General features: G+C 37.4%; 1 protein-coding gene across 1 annotated transcript in view; it reads left to right on the forward strand.

Annotated features, from left to right (window-relative positions):
* The window catches only part of C15H8orf34 (chromosome 15 C8orf34 homolog), a 187,374-nt gene that overhangs the window by 113,369 nt on the left and 49,861 nt on the right, over positions 1-24,144 (forward strand). The window contains 1 exon segment of the mRNA XM_063079889.1: positions 8,959-9,087. Within this exon segment, the coding sequence (XP_062935959.1) occupies positions 8,959-9,087 (129 nt within the window).

Below are 24,144 nucleotides of genomic sequence, written 5' to 3' on the forward strand. Positions count from 1 at the left end.
TTGTTTCTCATTTTCCTTTTGAAATTGCCATTGGTAGTGTGTAGAGATAAAACTGATTTTTGTGTGTTTGTCTTATATCCTGAAACTTTGCTGACAGAGTTTCTTAGTTCTAACATTTTTTTTTCCTGTGAATTCTTTAGAACTATCTACATATAAGAATGATTTTATAGAGATAGTTTCACTTCTTCAAGTTTGGATGCCTTTTATCTCTCTTTTATTTCTCTTTTCTTGCCTAATTGATCTAGCTAAAAATTCCAATACTAGTTTGTACAGAAGTGATAAAAGCAGGCATACATCCTGCTCCTGTTTTTTATCTTTGGGGAAAAGATTTCAGTCTTGGGACATTGAATATGATGTTAGCTGAAAATTTTTTCAAGTGCCTTTTTTCATGTTGAAAAAGTTCCCTTCTCTTTCTAGTTTGTTGTATATTTTTATTATAAAAGTGTGTTGATTTTTATTCCAATGGCTTTTCTCCATCAATTAAGAAAATTATGTAGTTTCCCTCCATTCTTTATAATGGTTTGTTACATTGCTTAATTTTCTTATGTTTAATAGCCCTTAAATTGCTAGGATAAGTCCCTCTTAGGATTATGACATATCACCATTTTAATATGCTGCTGGATTTGGTTTGCTACTATCTTTTTAAAGATTTTTTCCTGTATATTTATAAAGAATATTGATCTGTAGTTTTTTTTTTTTCTTCTTATAATGTCTTTGTGTTTGATAGAAGGGCAATGCTGGACTCATAGCATGAGTTGAAATTTGTTCCATCCTCTTCAATTTTGGGGGAGAATTTGGGAAAAATTGGTGTTAATCTTCTTTAAAAGGCTGGTAGAATTCGCCAGTAAAGCCACCTTATCCTGGCCTTCTCTTTATTTGGAATTTTTTGATTACTTAGTTAACACCTTTACCCCTTATAGGCCTTTCAGATTTTCTATTTCTTCATGTGTCAGTTTTGGTAGTTTGTGTGTTTCTAGGAATTTTTCTATTTAATCTAAGTTATTTAATTTGTTGGCATACTATTATTTATAGTATTCTTTTAAATTTCTTTTTATTTCTTTAAGATTGCTACTAGTGTTTCACTCTTATTTCTGATTTTAGTAATTTGAGTCTTCTCCCTTTTTTCTTAGCCAATTTAGCTAAAAGTTTAAAAAAATTTTTTATCTTTCTAGAACCAACTTTTGGTTTTGTTGATTTTTCTTCTCTATCATTTTTCTATTTAATTTATCCTGTTTTATTCTTTATTTTTTTTTCTTCTGCTAGCTTGGATTTTGTTTGCTCTTTTTCTGCCTTCTTAAGGTATAAAGTTAGATTATTGATTTGACATCTTTCTTATTTTTTAATGTGAACATTTACAGCTATTAATTTTCATCTGAGCAATGTTTGTTTTCACCACATCCCAAAAGGTTTGGTATCTTTTGTTTTCATTTTTTGTTCATTTCAAATTATTTTCTCATTTCTTTTATAATTTCTTTTTTGTTCCATTGGTTGTATATGAATGTTGTTTAATTTCCTCTTATTTGTGAATTTTTCACTTTTTCTTTTGCTTTTGATTTCTAGTTTCCTTTTATTGTGGTCAATGAAGATACTTTGCACAATTTCAGTTCTTTAAAATTGAGACATTTTGTTGCCTAACATATGATCTCTGCTAGAGAATGTTCTGTGTGCACTTGAGAAGAATGTGTATTCTGCTGTTGTTCAGTGGAATTCTTTAGGACCATCTAATTGGTTAGATCTAACTGGTTTATGTTGTTATTCAAGTTCTTCATGTCTTCACTGATCTTCTGACTAGTTGTTCTATCCATTATTGAAAGTGGTAATATTAAAATCTCCAACTATTATTATAGAGCTCTCTATTTCTCCCTTCAATTATGTCAGTTTTCCTTCCTATATTTTGAGGTTTTGAAGTTAGGTGTGTATATATTTATAATTTTTATATCTTCTTGATGGATTGACCCTTTATCAATATATAAAGTCCTTCTTTGTCTCTTACAGTGATTTTTGTCTTAAAGTCTACTTTGTCTGATATTAGTATAGCCACCCCAGCTCTCTTTTGATTAATGTTTGCATTGAATATCTTTTGACTATTATTTCTTGAAATATTGTTTCTGCTCCTTTCTCCCTTTTCTCTCCTCTTGGTATTACCATTATATATTGATTTATCATACATTTTGATCAAGTAAGAAAATTTGTAACATCTCATGTCGGGTCTGCCGCTGGCCGACCCGAACAGCCTTAGCCTCATTCCTTTTGGTGGGCGAGCAAATGGCCCGGATTCCTCTTTCCCTCCGGTCCCCTTGGAAGGAGATGGGGGAAGAGAGCTGTGAAGAGAGGTGAGCACAGCCGCTGGCCCCAACCAGCCTGTTAAAGGACACTCAGACGCGGAGGGGGTTCTGTCGAGCAGTTCCGTTTATTATCACACAAGCACTTGCTTTTAAAGGCAAATGGGGAAGGGAGGTTTTTTACATCCTCCAATCAGCTTAAAGGTTACGAGAGCATGCATCCTGTCTCAATGCCTAGCTATTGCAACCACACAGTGTTCACGAGTGCAGAAGCACGTATTTTGCCAATAAGGGCTAAGGCAAGGTTCCCACAGACACCCCCACCCTACTTCCTCCCGGCGCCATCTTAGGCTGCCACGTTAATACACCCTTGTGGGCCATAATGGCGCCGCTTGTAATGTCACTTAAGGTGGCATTAGTTTTTAAGGTCCGACAATCTCAGTCAAAACCTAAATGGTATTTGATACAAATTTACATCTATTTCTTATTTTAGAACATAATGAAATAAAAACTCTTTTAGTAATAAGAAGATATTTTCTTAACTAAAACATTGCCTGGCACAAATATTTGTGGAATAAAGCTAAAAAGTATTCTAAGTGATTGTTCATATTTTTAAAAGAAAAAAATAACAGAAATATATTAACAGTTGTTAATTTTCATATTAGAAAAAATAGTTAAGTCATTTAAAAAATCTTTATTTCTAAAGCTTACTTAAAAATAGATGTTATATATTAATCAGACCAGTTTTGTAAAGAACAAGACAATCTCTTAGTGTATCCAATAGGTTGTGAGCCTAGCAAAATGTAATTTTCATTAGTGTGGGGTATTTTATTACTTTAATTCCCTCTGATTTGTCCCTAGCATTTAGAGAAGTGTCTGATATATAATTTGTGCTATATGAATGATTGAATAAATGAACAAATGAGGATAATTTAAGGATAGATTAATGCTAAAATATATCCTAGTCTTCATGAGATATCAGTTTAGAAGTCGTGTATATTCAGATAAAAATAACAATTTTAAAAAGGATTTATGCAAGCTGGTATAGGGACAAAGATTTACAGGGTAATATGATGTTATCAATTTCCAATAGTTATTTGCCATAGATAGGATAGGTAGTGTTCAATAGAGGTTTTCCCATGTGTTATCAAGTATTTCCACTAGTTATCTAGTGTGTGGAATGGTTGCAGATGGTAAATGGGATTTTGGCAGAAATAACAAGATGGACATTGCCAGTCAATTCCCTGTGCGTGATAGTGTGCACTGACCCTTTATAGTCATTTCAAATCTGTGATTCAGATGAGAAAATTGAGGTAAATATGTTGACCAAACTTTGGTAATTTGACTTATGCTTTTGTACTTGAGGGAGTATTTCTCTCTCTCTTTCTCTCTCTCTCTCTCTGTCTCTTTCTCTCTCTCAACATTGCATTTAGTGCAGAATACACAAAGAGAAATAGCTGAATATTTATAGACTACCACTACAATTTTAGGAAAAAAGGAAAGGACTGTACATATGCATAGAAAATACAAATTACATAAATACAAGAGAATAAAGGTGATTGAAAAATGTCTGAAAAACATAATATGGAAATACAGAAAGCAGGAGATATGAAGTAATGATCTCACTATAATCAATTTTCTGTAAATTATAATTTTAGTACTGGAGATATTTCCTGGCATTTTAAAAATGAAAGTAGAGTACTTGGTGGGAACTTTCAGATAAGAACATTAGCATTTATTAAATTTTAGAAAATGGAGTTGAAAGATCTAAATAAATGAAATTGTTTGGGTTCCAAAGAAATGAATAAACAATACCTCAAAAGTCATCTGGATGAAATAGTAATTTTATTTTTTAACCCATAGACAGAACTTATTGGTAGAAGTCACAGTGAGTCAGAATTTGATTAATATAATAAAGAATTGTTCAAAAATTAGCTCTGCTCAATATACAAAAGACTATTTTGTGAAATAGCGACCTCATTATGGAAGCATGAGGAATGTCCATCTGCAAGGTACTGTGGGTGGCCTCCTGCACTGGAGTGAGCTCTGTCTCAGTGACCTCAAAGTCCCTCCTTACTAATGGCAGATTATCTCATCTTTTCCTATAGTTCATATTATGTCATTGACATGGTTTTGCTGTTTTCCATTTCTCCAGAGAGTACTTTTTAAAAACATATTTAAATCATAGCTCTGAGTTTTAAGATGAAGTATGACCTAAATATGGTTTTTAATGTCAGGAAACTTCACAGGTGTTCTCATCCTGGGACTATATACTGTGTTGATGACCTCCCAAATCTCCATCTATTATTCATCAAAGCACCTTTTGAAATCACCGAGTGTAGTTGATTAGACTATGATCATACTGTGGCCTTGGTTGTCCTAGATATGGTTCCCATGTTAAGTGTAGAATTGTCACAAGCTACAAAAATGTAAAAAGAAATGGATCTTGGTTCCTGTCAAAGTTGCTGAAGAAAAGTTCTTGGATTTCATATCAGTTCTCTCTTGTGCGACCTATAACTGTTGCACCTCTTTTCCCTGTGTAATAGAGACAGAAAAAAAAAGAATTACGTGAATACTAAAGCACTATGTATGCACTGAGGCCCAGACGGACTGCACTTCAGTAATTTCCCCGTTTGGAGGGGCAATATTGAATGTGTCAGCCCTCTCCAAAGGTAGCCTCTTCCTTTTATTGTAATGACAAGGAAGTTTTACAAGAAAATTCAGTTGATTTAACCATTACAAGAATACAAGGATTTGGCAGAATTATGGCTAACAAATGGAAAACTAGTAACATCATTGAAATAAGCAAATCGACATTCCATAACGCAGTTTGCAAAAGGTTAAGTCGATCCACCAACAAAAGTTTGTTCTCAGCAAATACTGTGTTTTCTTATAGCAGTTTCCTTAGTCTTTTTACATAACAATAAGGCCACTTTCTTAACATGTCAATTAGTAGGTTAACCTGCTCTCAAGGGCATCTGTCCTTGAGGGCCAGCAACTTTGCTGTCTTACAATTTTATATCCAAAACAGAGACTTTAGCCTGAGGAAAGTTTCCTGTCTTTTGCAAGGTTAATATTTCTATCTGTAGTTTTAAAAAGTTAGGTTATATCTGAAACTACAGGGCTTTGGAAACTGGACCCTGTGAAATATATTTGCTTTATAAATGTTAGTGTACTCCACATATAACCACCCCAAAACTCAGTGGCTTATAATAACAACAGTGTACAGCTTCTCATGACTCAGTGGGTTGACTGTTCAGTTCTTCTGTTGTTCTCACCTAGCTTGCCCATGTTGGTGCATTCAGGTGGGTGGTCTGCAGGTGCTGGCCTCAGCTGGGTCACATCTGGTGGTTGTCTGGAGATTATGACTTGGACTGCTTTTTTAAAAAAATCTGAACTCTTGTAAATTAAAAAAAAGAGAGAGACATTGATAGCATATGGTAATTTCTAGGAAAATCAGATAACACAGTGAGGCATATTTCAAATTAGATAAATTATTCAAAAAAGATTAACAAAAGTGCCAAACAATGTTTTAAAGAACCTCATACAGATATTGTTTTATCTGCTCCCTCGTCTGAGCTTCTTCTCTTAGGTCTGGGCTTATCCTTAGGGATACCCTGGGGAATGACCTGTGAGGTAACAGCAGTGTGTCTGGAAGTGTTTTCTAGATTGACCACAGACACTGCATCCACTCTATGCTTCTTGAACACCACCTTTGTGCTCATGTTAGCTGATATCTCCGCCCCAGAGTCCCTTAAACACAGAAGCTCAGACAAGGCAGCTGCATTCTATTTTTTGTTGTTTCTGTTAATTTTTAGCTTTATTTAAACTATAGAAGTAATATTTGCTTATTTTGACAATTTAAAAAAAAACACAGAAATGTGGAAAGAGAAATAGTCTCTCTCCCTTCTCCTCCCTCAAATTCTACTCCCTTAGAAATAGTTTGTATCTTTGTACATCCTTTTCTTCGAACACATTAACATATGTAATATGTGTGGGTTGATTTGCTATATGAAAATGGCCTTAAACTTTATACATACTTAAACAACTTGTTTTCATTATTTTAAAGTGCCTTGTGGAAATATCCCCACGGCAATAAAATTAGATTTAACTTATACTTTTTAATAATTGCATACTGTAGCACAGTGTGAATGTGCCATAATTTATTCATCCATTCCCTATTGAAGGGCATTTAGATTATTTCCAGAGTTTTGCCACCGCAAACTATTTGCTGAAATAAATAAAATCTTTTACTGTCTGGGAAAATAAGCAATCTTGTACATATATACATGAGCACAGGTGTTTTCATTTCTTTATGATGACTTACCAGACATAAGACTGCTGGGTTACAGGGTCAGTGCATTTTTCATTGGAACATATACTTCCAGATTACTTTTTTAAAAAGTGATGGAATGATATATTTTAAAAGTTTAAGACTATTTCCTATATCCTTACCATATAAGTATTTTTAAAAATTTATTTTCTTTGATTCTTATCAAAACAAAATGTACATAATTTAAAAAGCAAGGTAGTAGTATGAGACAGTGGTGTCCTTTCTCCCCAGCTCTGTTCCTAACCTGAAATCACTTTCAACTCTTTTAGATGTTTCTTTTGGTTTCTAAGTCTACATATCTAGACATAAAAGATGCTTACACAGCTCTCTTACTTTTTAAATTTGAGGCAACCATTTCTTGATCTCTTTCATACTTTGTGTTTTGTACCTGAATTAGTCTGTTTCTGTTGCTTATGACAGTATACCTGAAACTGGGTAATTCATAAAGAAATGAAATTTATTTCTTATGAATTTGAAGGCTGGGAAGTCCAAGATCCAGGGGACACATATGGTGAGGGCCTTCTTGGTGATGACCCTCTACAGTGACGCATGGTGTCACATGATAAGAATGGCTTGAGCAAGAGAGAGCTCACCTTCTCACTTGCCCTTCTTATGAAGCCATCAGAACCACACTCATCACTCCATGAATGGATCAGTCCATTCACCAGGGCACAGTCCTCACAATCTAATCACCTCTTAAATGCCCCACCTTTCAAATACTATAATCAGATTTCCCACCCTCTTAGCACTGTTATAATGGGGGAGCTTCAATGAGTTTTGTGGGGACTTTCAATTGACAGCAGTGACCCAACCCCCATTTCATCCCGGTGGTGTAGCAATGCAGTTATTTCAATTGTCAGTTAAATATATAATCTGCATTGATATTATTATGATGATGTTACTTAATGTTTTTTCACAGTTAAGCCATACACAATGTCCAGCTATTACTTTTTTCTAGAATTAGTAATTTTCTTACTTTTCTCTCTGCCTTGTTTTCTATGTACCCCTCACTAATACTTCACCAAACCCTGGCCAAAGAATTAAGCCTTCTCAGTATGATTAAACACATCAAGTAATCTTAACTTCTATTTTACTTTATTTTGTAATTATTCTTTATTTCATTAAAAATTTTTTAGAGACCTCTCTCCTGTAGCCCTCTGTTTTCTTGCTTCACTTTTGACTCCTTGGTTTCAGACTTTTTTCAGCTGCCTTTGGAGACTGTTCTTCACTATCATCTGAGAATTTGCGTTTCCTTTTTCTTATAAGAGATCACCTGTTTCTTGAATTCCAAGTCTTTCCAGTTTTTTGGTTTACTTACTCATTTTGGTGGAGCACATCTAGTAGGAGCTTTCTGAAAAACAAGTACTTGCAAGATACATTTTTAGTGCTTAAAAGTATCTTAATTGGCTCCTTAATTGGGTAATCTTCTTCTTAGAAGTAATCTTCAGTTGAAATTTTGAAGGAATTGCTCCCCTGTCTTCTAGGGCAAAGTATTGCTAGTAGAAGTCTGATATCAATTTGATTTGACATTTTTGTCTCCGAAAGCTCTTACGATATCTTTACTTTGTGCCACTTGTTTTAAATTTTTTGATAATATGCCTTGAGTTGTGCTGAACATTTAATGGACCCTTTAAACCTGGAACACAGTTAAGTTCTTATATCTTTATTACTTTGACACTGTTCTTTTAAATTGATGCTTTAATATCTACATAGTATGAGATGTGTACTTTCTTGGCCTCTCTCTCTCTCTCTTTAGCTTTCTCTACTTTTATAAATCCAGTTACCACTCATCAATCCATTTTGCATCTTCCAAAAAATATGTTGCTATTTCTTGCCGAATACGGTCTTCTCTCCTTGTTCAACTAACTTTTGAGGAAAAAAATCCCTTGACTGTAATGTAATTTTAATGGGAATTTGGAAGGAAGTGAAAGTAAACACATGCATTTAGTCTTCTATTGTTTTTTTAGAAGACATAGCAAGAATGTCTTAAAAATATTTGCTAGTTGCTGATGAAGAAGTTAGTAATTATTTTTTAAGCTGCTGACATGAAACAAAGAACAATTTGCCTATGTGTTTCCACCTAAGTTATACGAATATAGGTTTAAATCAATACCTAAATTTTCTTTTTTCCATAAATTCTTCCACACTTCCCCTTCCTTGTTCAATTAAAACATTTTCTTCATGCCCAGCTTTGGTTTGCTCACAAAAAAGCCATTTCCAAGATAAACATTTTTAAAAATTCTGTATAGTGATCTTGGTACATTCTTTCACATAGTGATGAATAGTGAATTTGTATAATTACTTAGCATACTTATGAAATAACCCATTTTTTTTAAAACATAGTGCCAAGGTCAGTAGAGCGTCCTAAGTGGAACTGGCGGACTAAACCACAAAGCCGTGATTTTGATGAATTGAACCACATCCTGCAAGAGAGCAAGAAGCTGGGGAAAGCCCTTGAGAATCTCTCTCGAAGTAAGTTCATTTACTTGATTATAATTGAAAGTCCTAACCAGTATTAGAGCAGAAACATTCATTACTATTGCCAATAACCCATTTCTGACATCCTTGTTATAATTCCGTGAGAGGCTGAGGAGTTCTAAGGATGTGAGATTGGAAATGAGGATTGATTCTGCATAGTACACATATTTGTGGGTAGACTAGTTACACAGAGCAGAAGGAGTCGTAGAGCCTTTCACAGCTGTTTGACTCCAACCTGTCTGTCTGGTTCTGTTGCCTAGTTCAAATGCACGTACACCTAATGGCAGCTTCTTTATTCTTCTCTTTTGAAACAGATTGTTTCAAAAATTAATAAACATACCTATTGCCTTCATGTGTCTCTAAACTTCTTAAGGGTGGAAACTGGACCATATTCTTAGAATCTTTTCAGAGCCTGTAGCACAGTGTCTTGTAACTTACTTTGTTATAAAAGCAATGATTCTGCAATCTGAGGGCCCAGGCTAGGGTTTTGTTCTACCATCTATGGGGTGAATGACCTCAGGAAAATCATTTAACCTCCTTGGTTTCCTCATCTCCAAAGCAGGAGGATATGATTGTGCCTCCTTCAAGGTATCCCTGTACTTCTCTGGTTCTTTAACTATTTCTGAGTTTTGAAAATTAGGTTCCTTTAGAAGCACATTAGTGCCGTGTTCTCACTAAAATTTTTCTTTTGGTGCCATGGAATATGAAATATTTTTAAATGAAAGTAATTAGAACACTAGTAACTTGTAGTGGATGATATATTAAGATCTCTATGGGGTTTTGTTTGATAGCATAGTTTAACTAGTTTTATTTGTTAGACACTGTCCCTTGGTATACTTTGGGAGAAGTTTTATACACACACACACACACACACACACACACACACACACACACACGTATATTGTATTATATATAGTTACATATTGTATTATATAAACATATATATGGATATATTGTATATAGCGTTAGTTTTTTCACGTTTTTATTCATAACTCACTAGAGCCTTTTTTTAGACTTTTGTGCAATGAACGCCTTTCAGAAGTTAAGCTGCCTTAGAATAGGGCACTATAATTTTGACCTTAGTGGAAACCCTCTGGATGGGATTCAAGAAAGCCGTGCTTTTGGCTATATTTACTTTTGGAGCAAATAACAATAAAGTGATTTTTCAGTTTATTATTACATTCTATTCATAAAAGGAGCTTGATTCTTTTGACATGGCACATATTAATATTTATAAATCTCACCCTTTTGGGCAGAGCCTATGGCTCTTTATTGCCTCTCAGTTTGTCCAATAACATGAGCTAAAAAAAAGAAGGGTGATTGAAGAATGTGCCTGATTACACAAATCTTCAAATGTTCTACTAGTCAACTTTTGTCCTTTAAAATGTGACAACTGTCTTGCAAACACTGTTGTTAATTTGTAAGATACTATTCAGTCTGTCCCAAAAACTTTTTAATAAAGGGGTTTGACTATATTTCAATTGTGTACTTGTGAGATGTGTAGTATAAGTGTCAGAGTTCAAGCTATGGTCTGTCTCAGAAAACCGGGGTGTGGCTTCATAGGTTGTCTTAGCTCAGTCGGGCTGCTATAACAATATAACAGACCGAGTGGCTTATAAACAGTAGAACTTATTGCTTACCGTTCTGGAGACTGGGAAGTCAAAGATCAAAGTGCTGGCAGATTTGGTGTCTGGTGAGGGCCCATTTCTTGGTTCATAGGTGGCACCTTCTCGTTGTAATCTCAAGTGGTGGAAGGGGCAAGGCAGCTCTCTAGGGCCTCTTTTATAAGGACACTAATCTCATTAAGTAGAGAGGAGCCTTTATGACCTAATCACCTCCCAGGCCACACTTCCTAACACCATCACATTGGGGATTAGGTTTTAACATATGAATTTTTGGGGGAAACGAACATTCAGACCATAGCACAGGTAGGTCCTCACAACTGAGTCCTGTGATCAGAAGCTATTGGGGGGCATTCTGGAGAAACAATAAAGGCTGATGGGCAGTCCTTGGTCAACATGATAAAAGAGATGCAGATATAGCGCATCACATGGGAAAAAGTCAGGGCCAAAGAAGCTATCGGGTGACAGTCAGCTCCTATACTTATGATGGAGGGCTGCTTTTGACTTCAAGCAATGGTTTTAATGGACTCTATTCTTTGAGTGTGTGGGGGTGAGAGGATGATTGGTCATGTAGGGAGGAATTGCTCTTTTCTCTCTTTAATATATTGAGTATCTTTCTGAACAAAATGGTATTTTCTTAGAATGACTTGGATTTCTATGAATGTTAGTATCTGAGTTTCAATATTGAATCCTTGTCTTAAGCCCAACATGTTCACTACCAACTTGTCAATCTGCCTGCCTTCATCAGAATAAATTAGCCCCCATGCAGCTTAATTGTCTGCTGCTGTTTATCTAGCAGTCTAGTTGCCCGGAGTTCAGCTCCGTAATTGCAGACCTCGTTCTTCCATCCTCCTGAGATAGGATGTGATTCATTCTTGTATGAACTTGTTTGACTCTTATAACAGTTTCAGGTTGTAACTCTTTCTCTAATTTGATAAAGTTATTACTTTATTACCCATTGTTTTAATTACAAGGAAGACATAGGTATGTCCTCCAGGTATGGTCCAAAGGAGTACTCAGTGTCTTGATGTTGTGGACCTTTCTCTTCAGTGTCACAGCCTTTGACTAGGGATGATTTAAAGTATACAGGAGGATGTGTGTAGGTTATATGCAAATTCTATGTCGTATTTTATCAGGGACTTGAACATCATCGGATTTTGATACCTATGAGAGATCCTGGAACCAGTCTTCCATGGACACAGAGGGACAACTTCATTATTTTTTTGGTTGAGATTGACAGCAAATAATCATTTAAATCCTGCAAATGACAGAATTTTCTCAGCTTGAAAGCTATCAGCCTGTAAATACACACACACACACACACACACACACTTGCACATATACACACAAATGCACACTTGAGACAGCTCAAATAATCACAGGGAAGACTGGATAGTTTCTCTAGTTTACAAACATGATTTCTGTTTCAGTAATATCTGTACCATGCTCTCTTTCAGGCTTTTTGCAAACCTTTCAATGTAATGTTTTATCTTACAGCCAGTCATAAAGTGTAGCAATTTTTACAAGATTACTTTCTTGTGAAGGAGACATATTAGGATGACTTTGAGTAGCTTGTAATGCCACGTAGGCATGGTGTGGTTGGCATAGCAGGTTGTCGATGCCTGGATCCCTCGCTTTGTACATTTTTGAATTTTCTTCAGACATTGCTTCTCTCCTCTGAGGTGCCTGGGCAACTCTACCAGTTCTTTCAAGTTTTTCCCTTTATGTGATTTTCAGCTGGTAAGGAAATTGTTTCTGATTAGGGAATTTGTGGAGATGCAAGACCTTCCCATCCCCAAATCGTGCATCTCTTCTGGGGGCCATGACTGAAGGGCCTCAGGGTGGTGCCCTTCCCAGTACGTGTTATCAGGGTCTGTCATCTGATTACTGTTTTATTAACCTTATTCAGTTAAGGTGGTGTTGGTTAGTTTTCTCCACTGTAAAGTTAGTATCCTTCACTTTGTTGATAATATATATTTTGGGAGAAATTCTTTGAGTCCATGAAAACCCCTTGTTTATTTTCAAACTTTCACCCACTAACTTTAGCATCCACTGGTGGATCTTTCCTGCAACAGCTGTTACTGTGGTGGTCTAAAGGTCATTTTTTTATTTCTCTTATTTCTTGTACATTAATTCATGGAAATTCTTCTGTAATAAAGAGTAAGAAATGTAGACTTCTAATTACTCCTACAATAGTAGGGCCTACTCACCTTTGCTTGTGACTGGCCATATTCTGTTGAAGATTTAATGTGGAATGAACATGTATATGGATATAGATATGAATGTTAATATTGATGTAATCATCTATCAATAGATATTGATAAAAGGAGACTAAAATATGTTTAAACCCAATTCCCACTGATTTTTCTTGGTTTTGAAAATGCTAAACTTGCCAGATTAAATTTATTCGATAGCTTCTTAAGAGATAACAACTAGAAGGGACAAATTTGTTAAGAGGCTTTGATATTGCCTCTTCTGTCTACATTTTTCATAATCTCATTCTCTACCTATTTCACAGACATATTCTGAAACCTCACAAACTACCTCCAGAGATTTGTGCGTCACTAGAAATCTAAGGTAGTATTATTGGTAATTATTACTTTGAAATGGTGTAAGTCCCATGAAAATAAATAATTTTGCTTCCAACAGTCCTTTGTGGGAATATATATATGTGTACATATAAATAACTGATGAATAATTCTAGGAAAGTTTTTCAGGGAATGAAAGCAAATGGTGCACTTTCATTAGACATTGTTTTCGCTATTCTGAATTATTGTCTGTTAGAGAACATCTCATTTACTGTACTTCAGTTTTAGGTACACATTTTTTACAGTATTGGTTTTTGAATATTGTATACACTGTGTGTTACATCTTTTTCAATGACACAGTGTACCTTATCCAACATAGATACAAGTGCATACTAAAAGGTGACCTGGGTCCTGCTCTGCCATCTCTTGCTTCCAGTTGAGTGCACCATGTAGACTTATTCCTCAGTTTTCTTTTCTGTAAAATGAAGGCATTTATATAGATTATTATAAAGAATCCCTCTAATTTTCACAAGCCTTTATTTTCATGGGCTATAATTCATATTCCAGAGTTAAGCTGTGCTTCTGGCTTCCAGATGGTGATTCAATGTGCTTGCCTTCTTCCTGGCTTTTCCTTTTCCTCACTCTGCTCTTCCTGTCTTGTGACCTTCTGGATGTCTCCTGTATATCGGTTATTCATTCTTTTCTGTCTCTCAGTCCCACTTCTGGTCTCCCTCTTCCCCTGCCCTGACTGAACTGTGGACCAATTTTACCAATATCCTGGTTCACACTGATTTTCATACTTTTGTCTTTTCTCCTCATGAAATTCCCATCCTTGAACAAATGCTACAATTCTCATTTCTTCTTCACCAGTAAGGTTGAGAGCCCCTGGGGAGAATGACACATCAAACCTGACCGTTACGCTGCAAATGCATGGTTTTTAACACTCGTACTCTTGATCAGTCCCTTCCTCTCTCTCTTCACCCTCTCTGCAACTATGAAAGATCCACACAAGATTCTGTATACCCTCATTCAATCCCTGCCTCACTGTCTTAGCATATAGCCTGCATCCAACCCCACAGAAAAAGGTAGATTATCAAATGTGATCTGGCTCTACCTATTTACACTCATAAACCTAAGTACATCTCGGCCCATCCTGCTCTTCTCTCTCCATTACCAGAGGGGAAGGTGTTTCTCTTGTTCAAGGCCAAACTCTCCACCAATGGTCTTGATCTCATTTCCTGCCCTCTCCTCTGAGGTCTGATTTTGTTAATTATTTTGTCTTTTTTCTATTTGTAAACCTTTCTAATTCCAGCTTCACCAGTTATTAACTTTGAGACCTAGGGTAAATTTCTTGACCTTTCTGTGTCTCAGTTACATTTACAGTAAAATTACAATAATTATGGTGCCTACTTCTTAGGGTTTTTGTGAAGATCAAATGAGTCAGTATATCTCAAATGCTGAGTATAGTGCATGGTTTGTAATAATTACTAATTAAATGTTAGATATTATATTAGATTTCTATTCCTGTTTCACAAATTACCACAAACTTAGTGGCTGTAAAAAACAAATTTATTATCTTACGGTTTCTGTGGCTTAGGAATGGGTGTGGGTTAGCTGCTCAGGGTCTAGGCAAGTGGAAATTAAGGTGTAGATTGGGGATGCAATGTCACCAGAGGCTCAGGGTCCTCTTCCAAGCTCACTGAGGACGTTGGACAAATTCACTTGTAGGACCGAGATCTCTGTTTTCTCATTGCCTGTTGACCAGGGGCTACTCAGAAATGAGAATCCATTCTCAGGTCTGCCTGTGGCTTCCTCCTCTTACAGCAGTAGTTTACTACATCTTCTCTGAGGTCACAGTGGAGCATCTCTCTGATGCTTCACCTTCTTTTTAAGGGCACACCTGATTAGATCAGGGTCATGCAGGGTAATTTCCTTTCTGATTTACTCAGTCTACGGGTGACTATTCTAATCAAGGCAGTGACATCCCTTCACACTCAGTAGTCCCACTCGTACTCAAATGGGAAGGATTCCACAGGTGTGGATCTTGGAGGCCACCTTAGAATTCTCCTTGTTACAGATATTATTACTCTTATTAATACTTATCGGCCGCTCACATGCTCCAGCTAGACACTGCTCAATAAAAATGTAATGTGAGCCACATGTATAATTTTACATTTTTCAAGCAGACATATTTTAAAAAGGCGAAAAAAAAAGCATGTGAAATTAATTTTTATAGACTATATTATTTAACCCAGTATAGCCAAATTATTATCAGTCTCACTTGTATTCCATATAAAATAATTATGGAGATATTTTATATGTATAGTTTAATATGATGCCTTTAAACTCTGGCATGAATTTTAATTCACAGCACATCTTAGTTTGGACTGGTCGTATTTCAAATGCTCAGTAGCTACATGGTGAGTGGCTACCACATGGAACACCATAGCTCTGACTAATGTTAAAAACAAACACACACAACAACTCTTCTCTTTTGAGTTTGAGTTCACTCCAGGCAGCATCAGATTTCCTCCTTCCTCTTCCATTCCAAGTTTCAGAAATAGTAGTTAGTGCTCACCACGTCCACTGACTCATCTTCCTTCCACTCCTCAGTTATGTTACTGCACCTGTCATTCTACTGAGATCCTTCTCACCGTAGTCACCAATTGATTTCAGATTGCCAAACGCAATGGGCACTTTTCCAGTCCTCACCTTTCAAAATTGTTCTTGTACTTTTAACACTGCTGATTACTCTTTCTTTAGACTCTGTGATCTCCTGCTCTCTGGGAGCTGGATGCCCTTGCACCATTTCTTGTAGGTCTCATTCAGGAGTTTCCCTTTCTTCCCTGATACTTTAAATGCAGTTCCTACAGTGCATCCTTTGCTTCTGTTTTTTTCATGTTCTCTCTGCCTACAACCTCATTCACCCTCATTGTTTATTTATCACCCCTACACAACTACTCAAATGAGTCTATTTCCCATCCAGATCTTTTACACTTTTATACAAAGTGCCTAAAGCATATCTCCACTTGGATATCCCACTGCCACATTAAACTCAATATATCTAAGTGTATCACACCTCCTCATTCTTCAGATGTGACCTGTCTTTGGCAAGCTGTGTCTTAGGTGGTGGTATCACAGCTTGTCATACCTGTTTATCTATTTAACCTGTTCCATTTCATTCCTGCTCTGTGCTCTTTTTTTTTTCCTGAAAAAACAGGTGCAGTCCCTGCCCTTATTGAGCTTATGGCTGGCTGGATTGCCATCACCTTATGTTAAGGGACTTTCATGGCCAAAATCTCTGCAGCTTAGTACGATGTAAATATTATCTCACTCAGGGAATAGCTGGATGTGGTGTTCTAGGGATGCAGACCACTTCCACGCTGTTATTCTACCGTATTCAACACGTGACTTTCAAGGATGCGGCAGAAGCAGAAAGAGACAGTGGATGATCATGGGGGAGGTTTCCAGTGCGTAGGCGTGGAGGTGGTGTATGTCATGTCGGCCCACATCCTACAGCTAACTGCAAGGGAGCCAGGAAATGTAGTATAGCTCTTGTGCCCAGGAGAAGTGTGGAAATGGCTTAGGACTGAATAGCCCGGCTTGCCCACATTCCTAATTTGTTGCTCTGTTCCTCCAGCCAGCCTTCATTGCAAGTGTAGCTGATCTAAAGTGAAAACCTGACCCTCACTTGTTTCAGGTATTCAATGGCTCCTTAAAACCTCAGAGAAAGTGCTCTGTGATCTGGCCCTTTATTGTGTCTACAGTATCATCGCTCATGACTTTTTTTATGCACCACATGCATGTGATCTTCCTCCATTCGTGCATGAGCTTATGCTGTCTCCGCTCCCTGAAAGCTAGCCCTTACCTCCTGCCACTGCTTCCCTTTCCACAAGCTAAATCTAGTCCCCTCCTTAGTCTCAGCTCAAAGGCCACTTCCTCCGAGATGATTTCTTTATTGCCATCCTCCTCCAGGCTAGATTTGATTCCCTTCTTTTTGTGCTTTTGTACTTTTCTCTGCACACACTTGTCTGCTCTTATCTGTTGTTTATTCATCTCCTCTCTCGACTTTGAGATTCATGAGGGCAGAGCCACTTGGCTCTTGGACTCCCCCGGGCATGGCACAGTGATTAGCACATAACTCAGTCCAGGCTTGCTGGATGAGTCCTACTACCTCTGCTTCTGCTTCTTCTGTTTCCTCTTCTCTGGGACTCTGCTCCCTCTGCCTTTCTTCACTGCCCATCTGCCTTCTGCTTCTGCACATGTGAGCCTTTGATAGAAAATTACATGGGTTTGGGTGTTCATAGATTTGATTCGTTTGCTGAGATCTTTGGCTTTGACTGTGGCTTATCTATTAGAGGAGTTATGCTTAAAAATAAACAGATATCTAAGTAAGTAGGTAAACAAACCAAAAAATAAGCAAACTAAAATCTAAAAATCAGCAGTTCCTATTTTATGCAACTGGTCAACAAAACACTTTGCTTAGCGAGGTGCAGTTCTGGGTAGTGGAGCTCACAGTGTTGTTTTCTGAGCCTAAAGCTTTGGCTGTCTGGCAGCTTTCTGTGAAGTGAGGCAGTGATGGGATGAGCAGCTTTAGGCCATGCAGACATTGGTCTACAGATTGCAGCTCATGTGAAAACACTGGCTGGAGCTTTTCAAAGGGAAAGAGCCCAGCTGTTGGGGGAACAGAAGAAAGATATTTATGCTCCATGACTGATAATAGCAATCTGGACTCAGCTGAGGAAAACTAACAAAGGACTTTTTTAGTGAGTCAGCCATGAGCATACCCAGCAAGTCCTTTCTGACAAACAGCCTGAGGAGTTAGAGAATAAAAACTTATGAGAGAAAATAGGGGCAGGTGATGTGGCAATTGTTTATTTATTCCCCAGTCATTTAACTAACTTATGTGGGAACACAAAGATGACCAACATGTGGGCCCAGAGTTCAAGTTCACCTTGTAGTAGAGGAGACGGGTATGGAAAGTGTCATTTCAAAGTCTTGTAAGAGGTGCTTTATGAGAGCCGCGGGAGCACAGAAGAACCTTCAGCGAGTGGGTTTAAGGACAACCTGATAGAGAACGCATCTGAACCGAGTCTAGGAGAATCCAAAGGTAAAGGTAAGGTAGGAGGAAAGTGAAGACGTTTGTGGGGAGGGATATTTCTGGCAGAGAGAGAAACGTGTGTAAGAAGGTACTTCAAAGAAAGAGGACGATTTTGCTTTGTTGAGGCCTAAAGAATGTAGGAGGCAATAAGGCAGGGAAGCCAGAAGCCTAGATAGCAGGGCAGTCAGGGCTGGGGACTTTTCTGCTGCAGGAATCTTGCAAGTAGTTCACGGTCCTAACCAAGTTTGTGTTTTTTAAGGATCATACTGGCTGGCCACATGGAGGATGCCTCGAGGCAAGCACAGAGATGAAGAGAGCCTGAAATAAAGCAGTAGCCATGGGACGGGAAAGAGAAATGGGTTTATAAAAATATAGACGATTATGTGGCTGCCACTTATTGGTTGATATGAGGGAAGGGTGAGAATAGAGATAAGAATGTACTTGGTTTGTTTTGGGTTTGGGTTTTGTTTATAATTAGGATGACTTGGTGGTGCCTCTACCTGAGATAAGAATTAAGGAGGGTTTGAGGGTGGAGGAATGTTACTTTCAAACTCTAGGTTGGGGCATCCAAATGGAGTAGACAGCTCTCTTCTGTCTGCAGTATTCCACTGTACATATGAATTGGCAATGTGGGCAGAGGTTTGGTTAGGCATACAGCTGTGGGAATCTTTATGCAAAGATAAGGAACCCCCCCCCCCACACACAGACACACAGACACACACACACACACACACACACACACACACACACACACACACACACACACACACACACACACATTCAACATTTTGAGATACAGGTAGAAAAGTGATGTGGCTGAGAAGACTGAAAAGGAATTTTCAGAGAGGTAGGATGAAAACCAAGATAGAATGTTTTCATAGAAATCAAGGGAGAAAAATATTCCAGAGAATCATGGTGTTTAAAGTGGCAGATAAGTTCTGTAAGAAAAAGATGGAAACGTGTGTTGTGAGTGCAGCTGTCTCCAAGCTGTGCTTCCATTGTTTACTGCTGTGGATTCCTAATAGTGAAAAGCTGGGAACTAAGCCTCTTTCATTAGAGAAATGGATGAAGAAATCATGGTATGTGCACCTGATGGTGTACTATATAGGCAAGCATGATGTTGTAGAAAATATTTATTGATAAAACATATAGTTAAGATATGCTTTTATATATATATATATGTATTTATATATGTATATATATTTTTACTTGTATAAAAAGCAAACAACAAAATATTGTGTATGTTTTGTCTTCATTTTGTTTTATATATGTGCATATAGAAGCATATGAGATTTGTGTATGTGTCTATATATGCATACAATATTATTTGGAAGAATTCACAAACTGTTCTTATTAGTTATCTGTGAATGGAGGTTACTTTCCTTTCCTTCTTCCTATAGTTTCTATTTTTTTCTGTGATAAACATGTGTTGATTTGATAAGATAAAATATAAAAAGTATATTTTTGCAATAGAAGAGAAGAGGATTCGGTTGACTTGGTAATCAGGAAGTGTATGACCACTTTTGAGAGAACAGTTTTAAGAGAGGAGTGGAAGCAGAAGCCAGTCTGCAGCGGGTGGAAGAGTGGACGGACGGTCAGGAAGAGGAGTACGGACTCTTCTGCAAAAGTTGCGATGAAAAGGGAAGGTGGGAAAGAACAGTGATTAGTGGGGGGTGGGGGGGATGTTTTTGGTCATTTTGGTTTGGTTTCCTTTAGTTCCGTGTGTGTGTGTGTAAGTAAGAGAAAGAGAGAGAAAAAGAGAATATATGTGTGTAGTGTGTATGTGTAATGGTTTTTAGGCTGAAAGAGAAAACCAAAATAAGGAATTTATGTATTCAAGACAGAGAGAAAATAATAGAGCAAATATTGAAGAGGATGGATGGGGATGGAGCCAAGAAAACAAGTATGAAAACTGGACTTGCAAGAAGAAAGAACACTTTGTCCTCTGAGGCTGGAGAGCACAGCATCAGTGACTGCTTTGAGAGGGAGGATGGGTCAGGAAGTCAAGGGAATTCAAATCTCATCTTTTCAAATGTTTTAGGATATTAGAAGTTGAGCTCCTTTACGGTAAGCAAGAGGAGGAAATGGCTGGAGGGGCCTGATGAAAACCAGCAAGGTTTGGCACTGTCTTGAAAAAAAGAATGAGCTAATTAATCAAGGGTGAAGATTGGTGTGTGCCTCTAGAGCAGGGGTCAGCAGACTCCAGCCCATGGGCCAGATCTAGCCTGTGGCCTATTTTTGTAGGCCTGCGGTCCATGGTCTAGGCGGCCATGCGCCTGCGGCCCATGAGAGTGATTCATACATTTCTAAAGGGTTGTTAGGGAAAAAAGGAGAATAAGTGTATATGAATATAATACAGACCATGTGTGGCTTACAAAATGTAAAACATCTACCATTTAGCTGAATACAGAAAATTTTGCCAACTTTTGTTCTAGGGTAACCAATTCAGGATAGAATCCCTCAGTTCCTAGCAGGGATCCCTTTGCTATAAAAGCAGGTAGCAGTCTGTATCTAAAGTGTTTTAATTGACAAATGGTCAGGGGTAGGTTGATCATCCATTTGTTGATATGGGTACTACTTACACAGGTATTTGCTTTAACATTTTTCATTATACTCAGTGTTGTGCCAGTAAACTGACTCTAAAAATAAGCCCTGATTTGTAGCGTGTGTCAGTTTCCATGGGGCACGTATTCCCACTATTGCTAGTTTCAAGCTAGCAGTGTGGCATCACTGAATGAGGCGTTGGGAAGGAATGTGTGGAGTTGGTTCTCATAAGCCAGCGTGGGCCTGTTCCTGCAAACCCCGGCATCTCCAAGTTGTCTACTCTATTTGTGTATTTATATTTTATTCACAATTGAGGGGGGAAAGCCCTTTTAAAAGGAATAATAGGAAGAGTGAGTCTCTATATTATATCATTGGGCTTTTTTTCCAATAGGGAAATACATTTTTGGAAAAATAACTAGTACTGTTTCATACCATATGAATTTTCTGAGCTACTTTCATGAAAGGAATTACACTGACTCAGGTATCGAGTACTATGAAAAGTGGCAACTTCCGTTTCCTTTAACTACAACCTGATTCTAACTCTAGGGTTAAGCTGACGCCTGGGAAGGTGGAAGTCTTGGTGAAGCATACAGCTCTTGTTTCCTTGATCTAACACAATTCAAATCTGAGAATGTGAGGACTGTGTTTTGAGATAAATTCCTGGTACCACTGAGATGTCTTTGGAGATTAGAATAAATAGAAAGGCCTGTAGGTTGAATGACATAAATAGAAGCCATCCAGATAGGTTCGCATTGCAGCAGAGTCAGGAAAATACCTCTGACGTGCCTGTGGGAGCCGTCGCCTCTTTATCTAGAGGAGAAGCTCAGTTTCTGAAAGGACTCATTTACCCCACTTCTTTCAGGCTTCTCAGTCTTCCAGTTGGACACCATTGCTACCTTAAGCCAAGCCTCTTTGGCTGCTCTGATAGGACATTTCCTTAAAGCTCTCAGTCAACTTTTAGAAGGACCATGTGCTCCAGAATACAGCAAGTCTCACACTCAAATCCTGGGCCGCCTTTTCTTACAGTCATAGCAGTACCCTACATTTTCTCTCGCGTGTTTTCTGTTTACTGCAGATCCCCAATTTCTGTAAACTTTAAAAACCTCAGTGTAAAGTATGACTTTTAATAGTTCACGAAATGCCTAAAAGTTGCCCATCTCCTCTCAAACAATAGCCGTGGACGTTCTGCAAGGCACTAGGAGATATATCCCGGCTATTCAATATAAATCGTTCCCCTAGAGTTTCATGCTTCTGTGAAGAAGCGTTTCATTCAAATTCTTTCAACTGCTTTTAATCCGTTTAAGCTTTGATTAAGAATGGAAAAAGAAAAAGTGAAAAACACCCTGGGCAATTTGACATTAATAATAGAAAGCTGACAGAATTATATATAATGGAGTGTATATATTATATATGATATATAATTTGGATAATTTCTTAGGCAAAATCATCAAAATACATAAATGTTAAGAAAATATGGTAATAGGTATCAAAACAAAATATGGTCAGACCAAACACTTAGAATAATTAGAAACAGTAAGTGTGTGGGTTGATTTCTGGATTCTCTATTCTATTCCATTGGTCAGTGTGTCTGTTTTTATGCCAGTACCATACTGTTTTGGTTATTATAGCTTTGTAGTATAGCTTAAAGTCAGGTAGTGTTATGCCTCCAGCTTTATTTTTTTTGCTGAGCATTGCTTTGGCTATTCGTGGTCTTTTATTGTTCCATATAAATGTCTGAATAGTTTTTTCCATTTCTGAGAAAAATGTCTTTGGAATTTTGATGGGGATTGCATTGAATTTGTATATCACTTTGGGTAGTATGGACATTTTCACTATGTTGATTCTTCCAATCCAAGAGCATGGAATATCTTTCCATCTTCTTGTATCCTCTCTAATTTCTCTCAGCAGTGGTTTGTAGTTCTCATTATAGAGATTTTTCACCTCCTTGGTTAACTCAATTCCTAAGTATTTTATTTTTTTGGTGGCTATTGTAAATGGGCAGGCTTTCTTGATTTCTCCTTCTGCATGTTCACTATTGGAGAAAAGAAATGCTACTGATTTTTGTGTGTTGATTTTGTATCCTGCTACTGTGCTGAAATCATTTATCAATTCCAACAGTTTTTTTGTAGAGGTTTTAGGCTGTTCGATATATAGGATCATGTCATCTGCAAACAGGGACAGTTTGACTTCATCTTTTCCAATCTGGATGCCCTTTATTTCCTTCTCTTCTCTGATTGCTCTGGCTAGTACTTCCAACACTATGTTGAATAGGAGTGGTGAGAGTGGGCCTCCTTGTCTAGTGCCTGTTCTTAAAGGAAAAGCTTTCAGCTTTTCCCCATTCAGGATGATATTGGCAGTGGGTTTGTCATATATGGCTTTAATTATGTTGAGATACTTTCCCTCTATACCTAACTTATAGAGGGTCTTTGTCATGAATGAGTGCTGAACTTTATCAAATGCTTTTTCAGCATCTATAGAGATAAAAACAGACACACTGACCAATGGAATAGAATAGAGAATCCAGAAATCAACCCACACACTTACTGCCATCTGATCTTTGACAAAGGCACCAAGCCTATTCACTGGGGAAGGGACTGCCTCTTCAGCAAGTGGTGCTGGGATAACTGGATATCGATATGCAGGAGAATGAAACTAGATCCATACCTCTCACCGTATACTAAAATCAACTCAAAATGGATTAAGGATTTAAATATACACCCTGAGACAATAAAACTTCTTAAAGAAAACATAGGAGAAACACTTCAGGAAATAGGACTGGGCACAGACTTCATGAATACGACCCCAAAAGCACGGGCAACCAAAGGAAAAATAAACAAATGGGATTATATCAAACTAAAAAGCTTCTGCACAGCAAAAGAAACAATTAAAAGAGTTAAAAGACAACCAACAGAGTGGGAGAAAATATTTGCAAAATATACATCTGACAAAGGATTAATATCCAGAATATATAAGGAACTCAAACAACTTTACAAGAAGAAAACAAGCAACCCAATTAAAAAATGGGCAAAAGAGCTAAGTAGGCATTTCTCTAAGGAAGATATCCAAATGGCCAACAGACATATGAAAAAATGCTCAACATCACTCAGCATCCGGGAAATGCAAATCAAAACCACATTGAGATACCATCTAACCCCAGTTAGGATGGCTAAAATCCAAAAGACTATGAACGATAAATGCTGGCGAGGCTGTGGAGAAAAAGGAACTCTCATACATTGTTGGTGGGACTGCAAAATGG

Source organism: Cynocephalus volans, chromosome 15 (genome assembly GCF_027409185.1).
Source record: "Cynocephalus volans isolate mCynVol1 chromosome 15, mCynVol1.pri, whole genome shotgun sequence".
Lineage (NCBI taxonomy): Eukaryota > Metazoa > Chordata > Mammalia > Dermoptera > Cynocephalidae > Cynocephalus > Cynocephalus volans.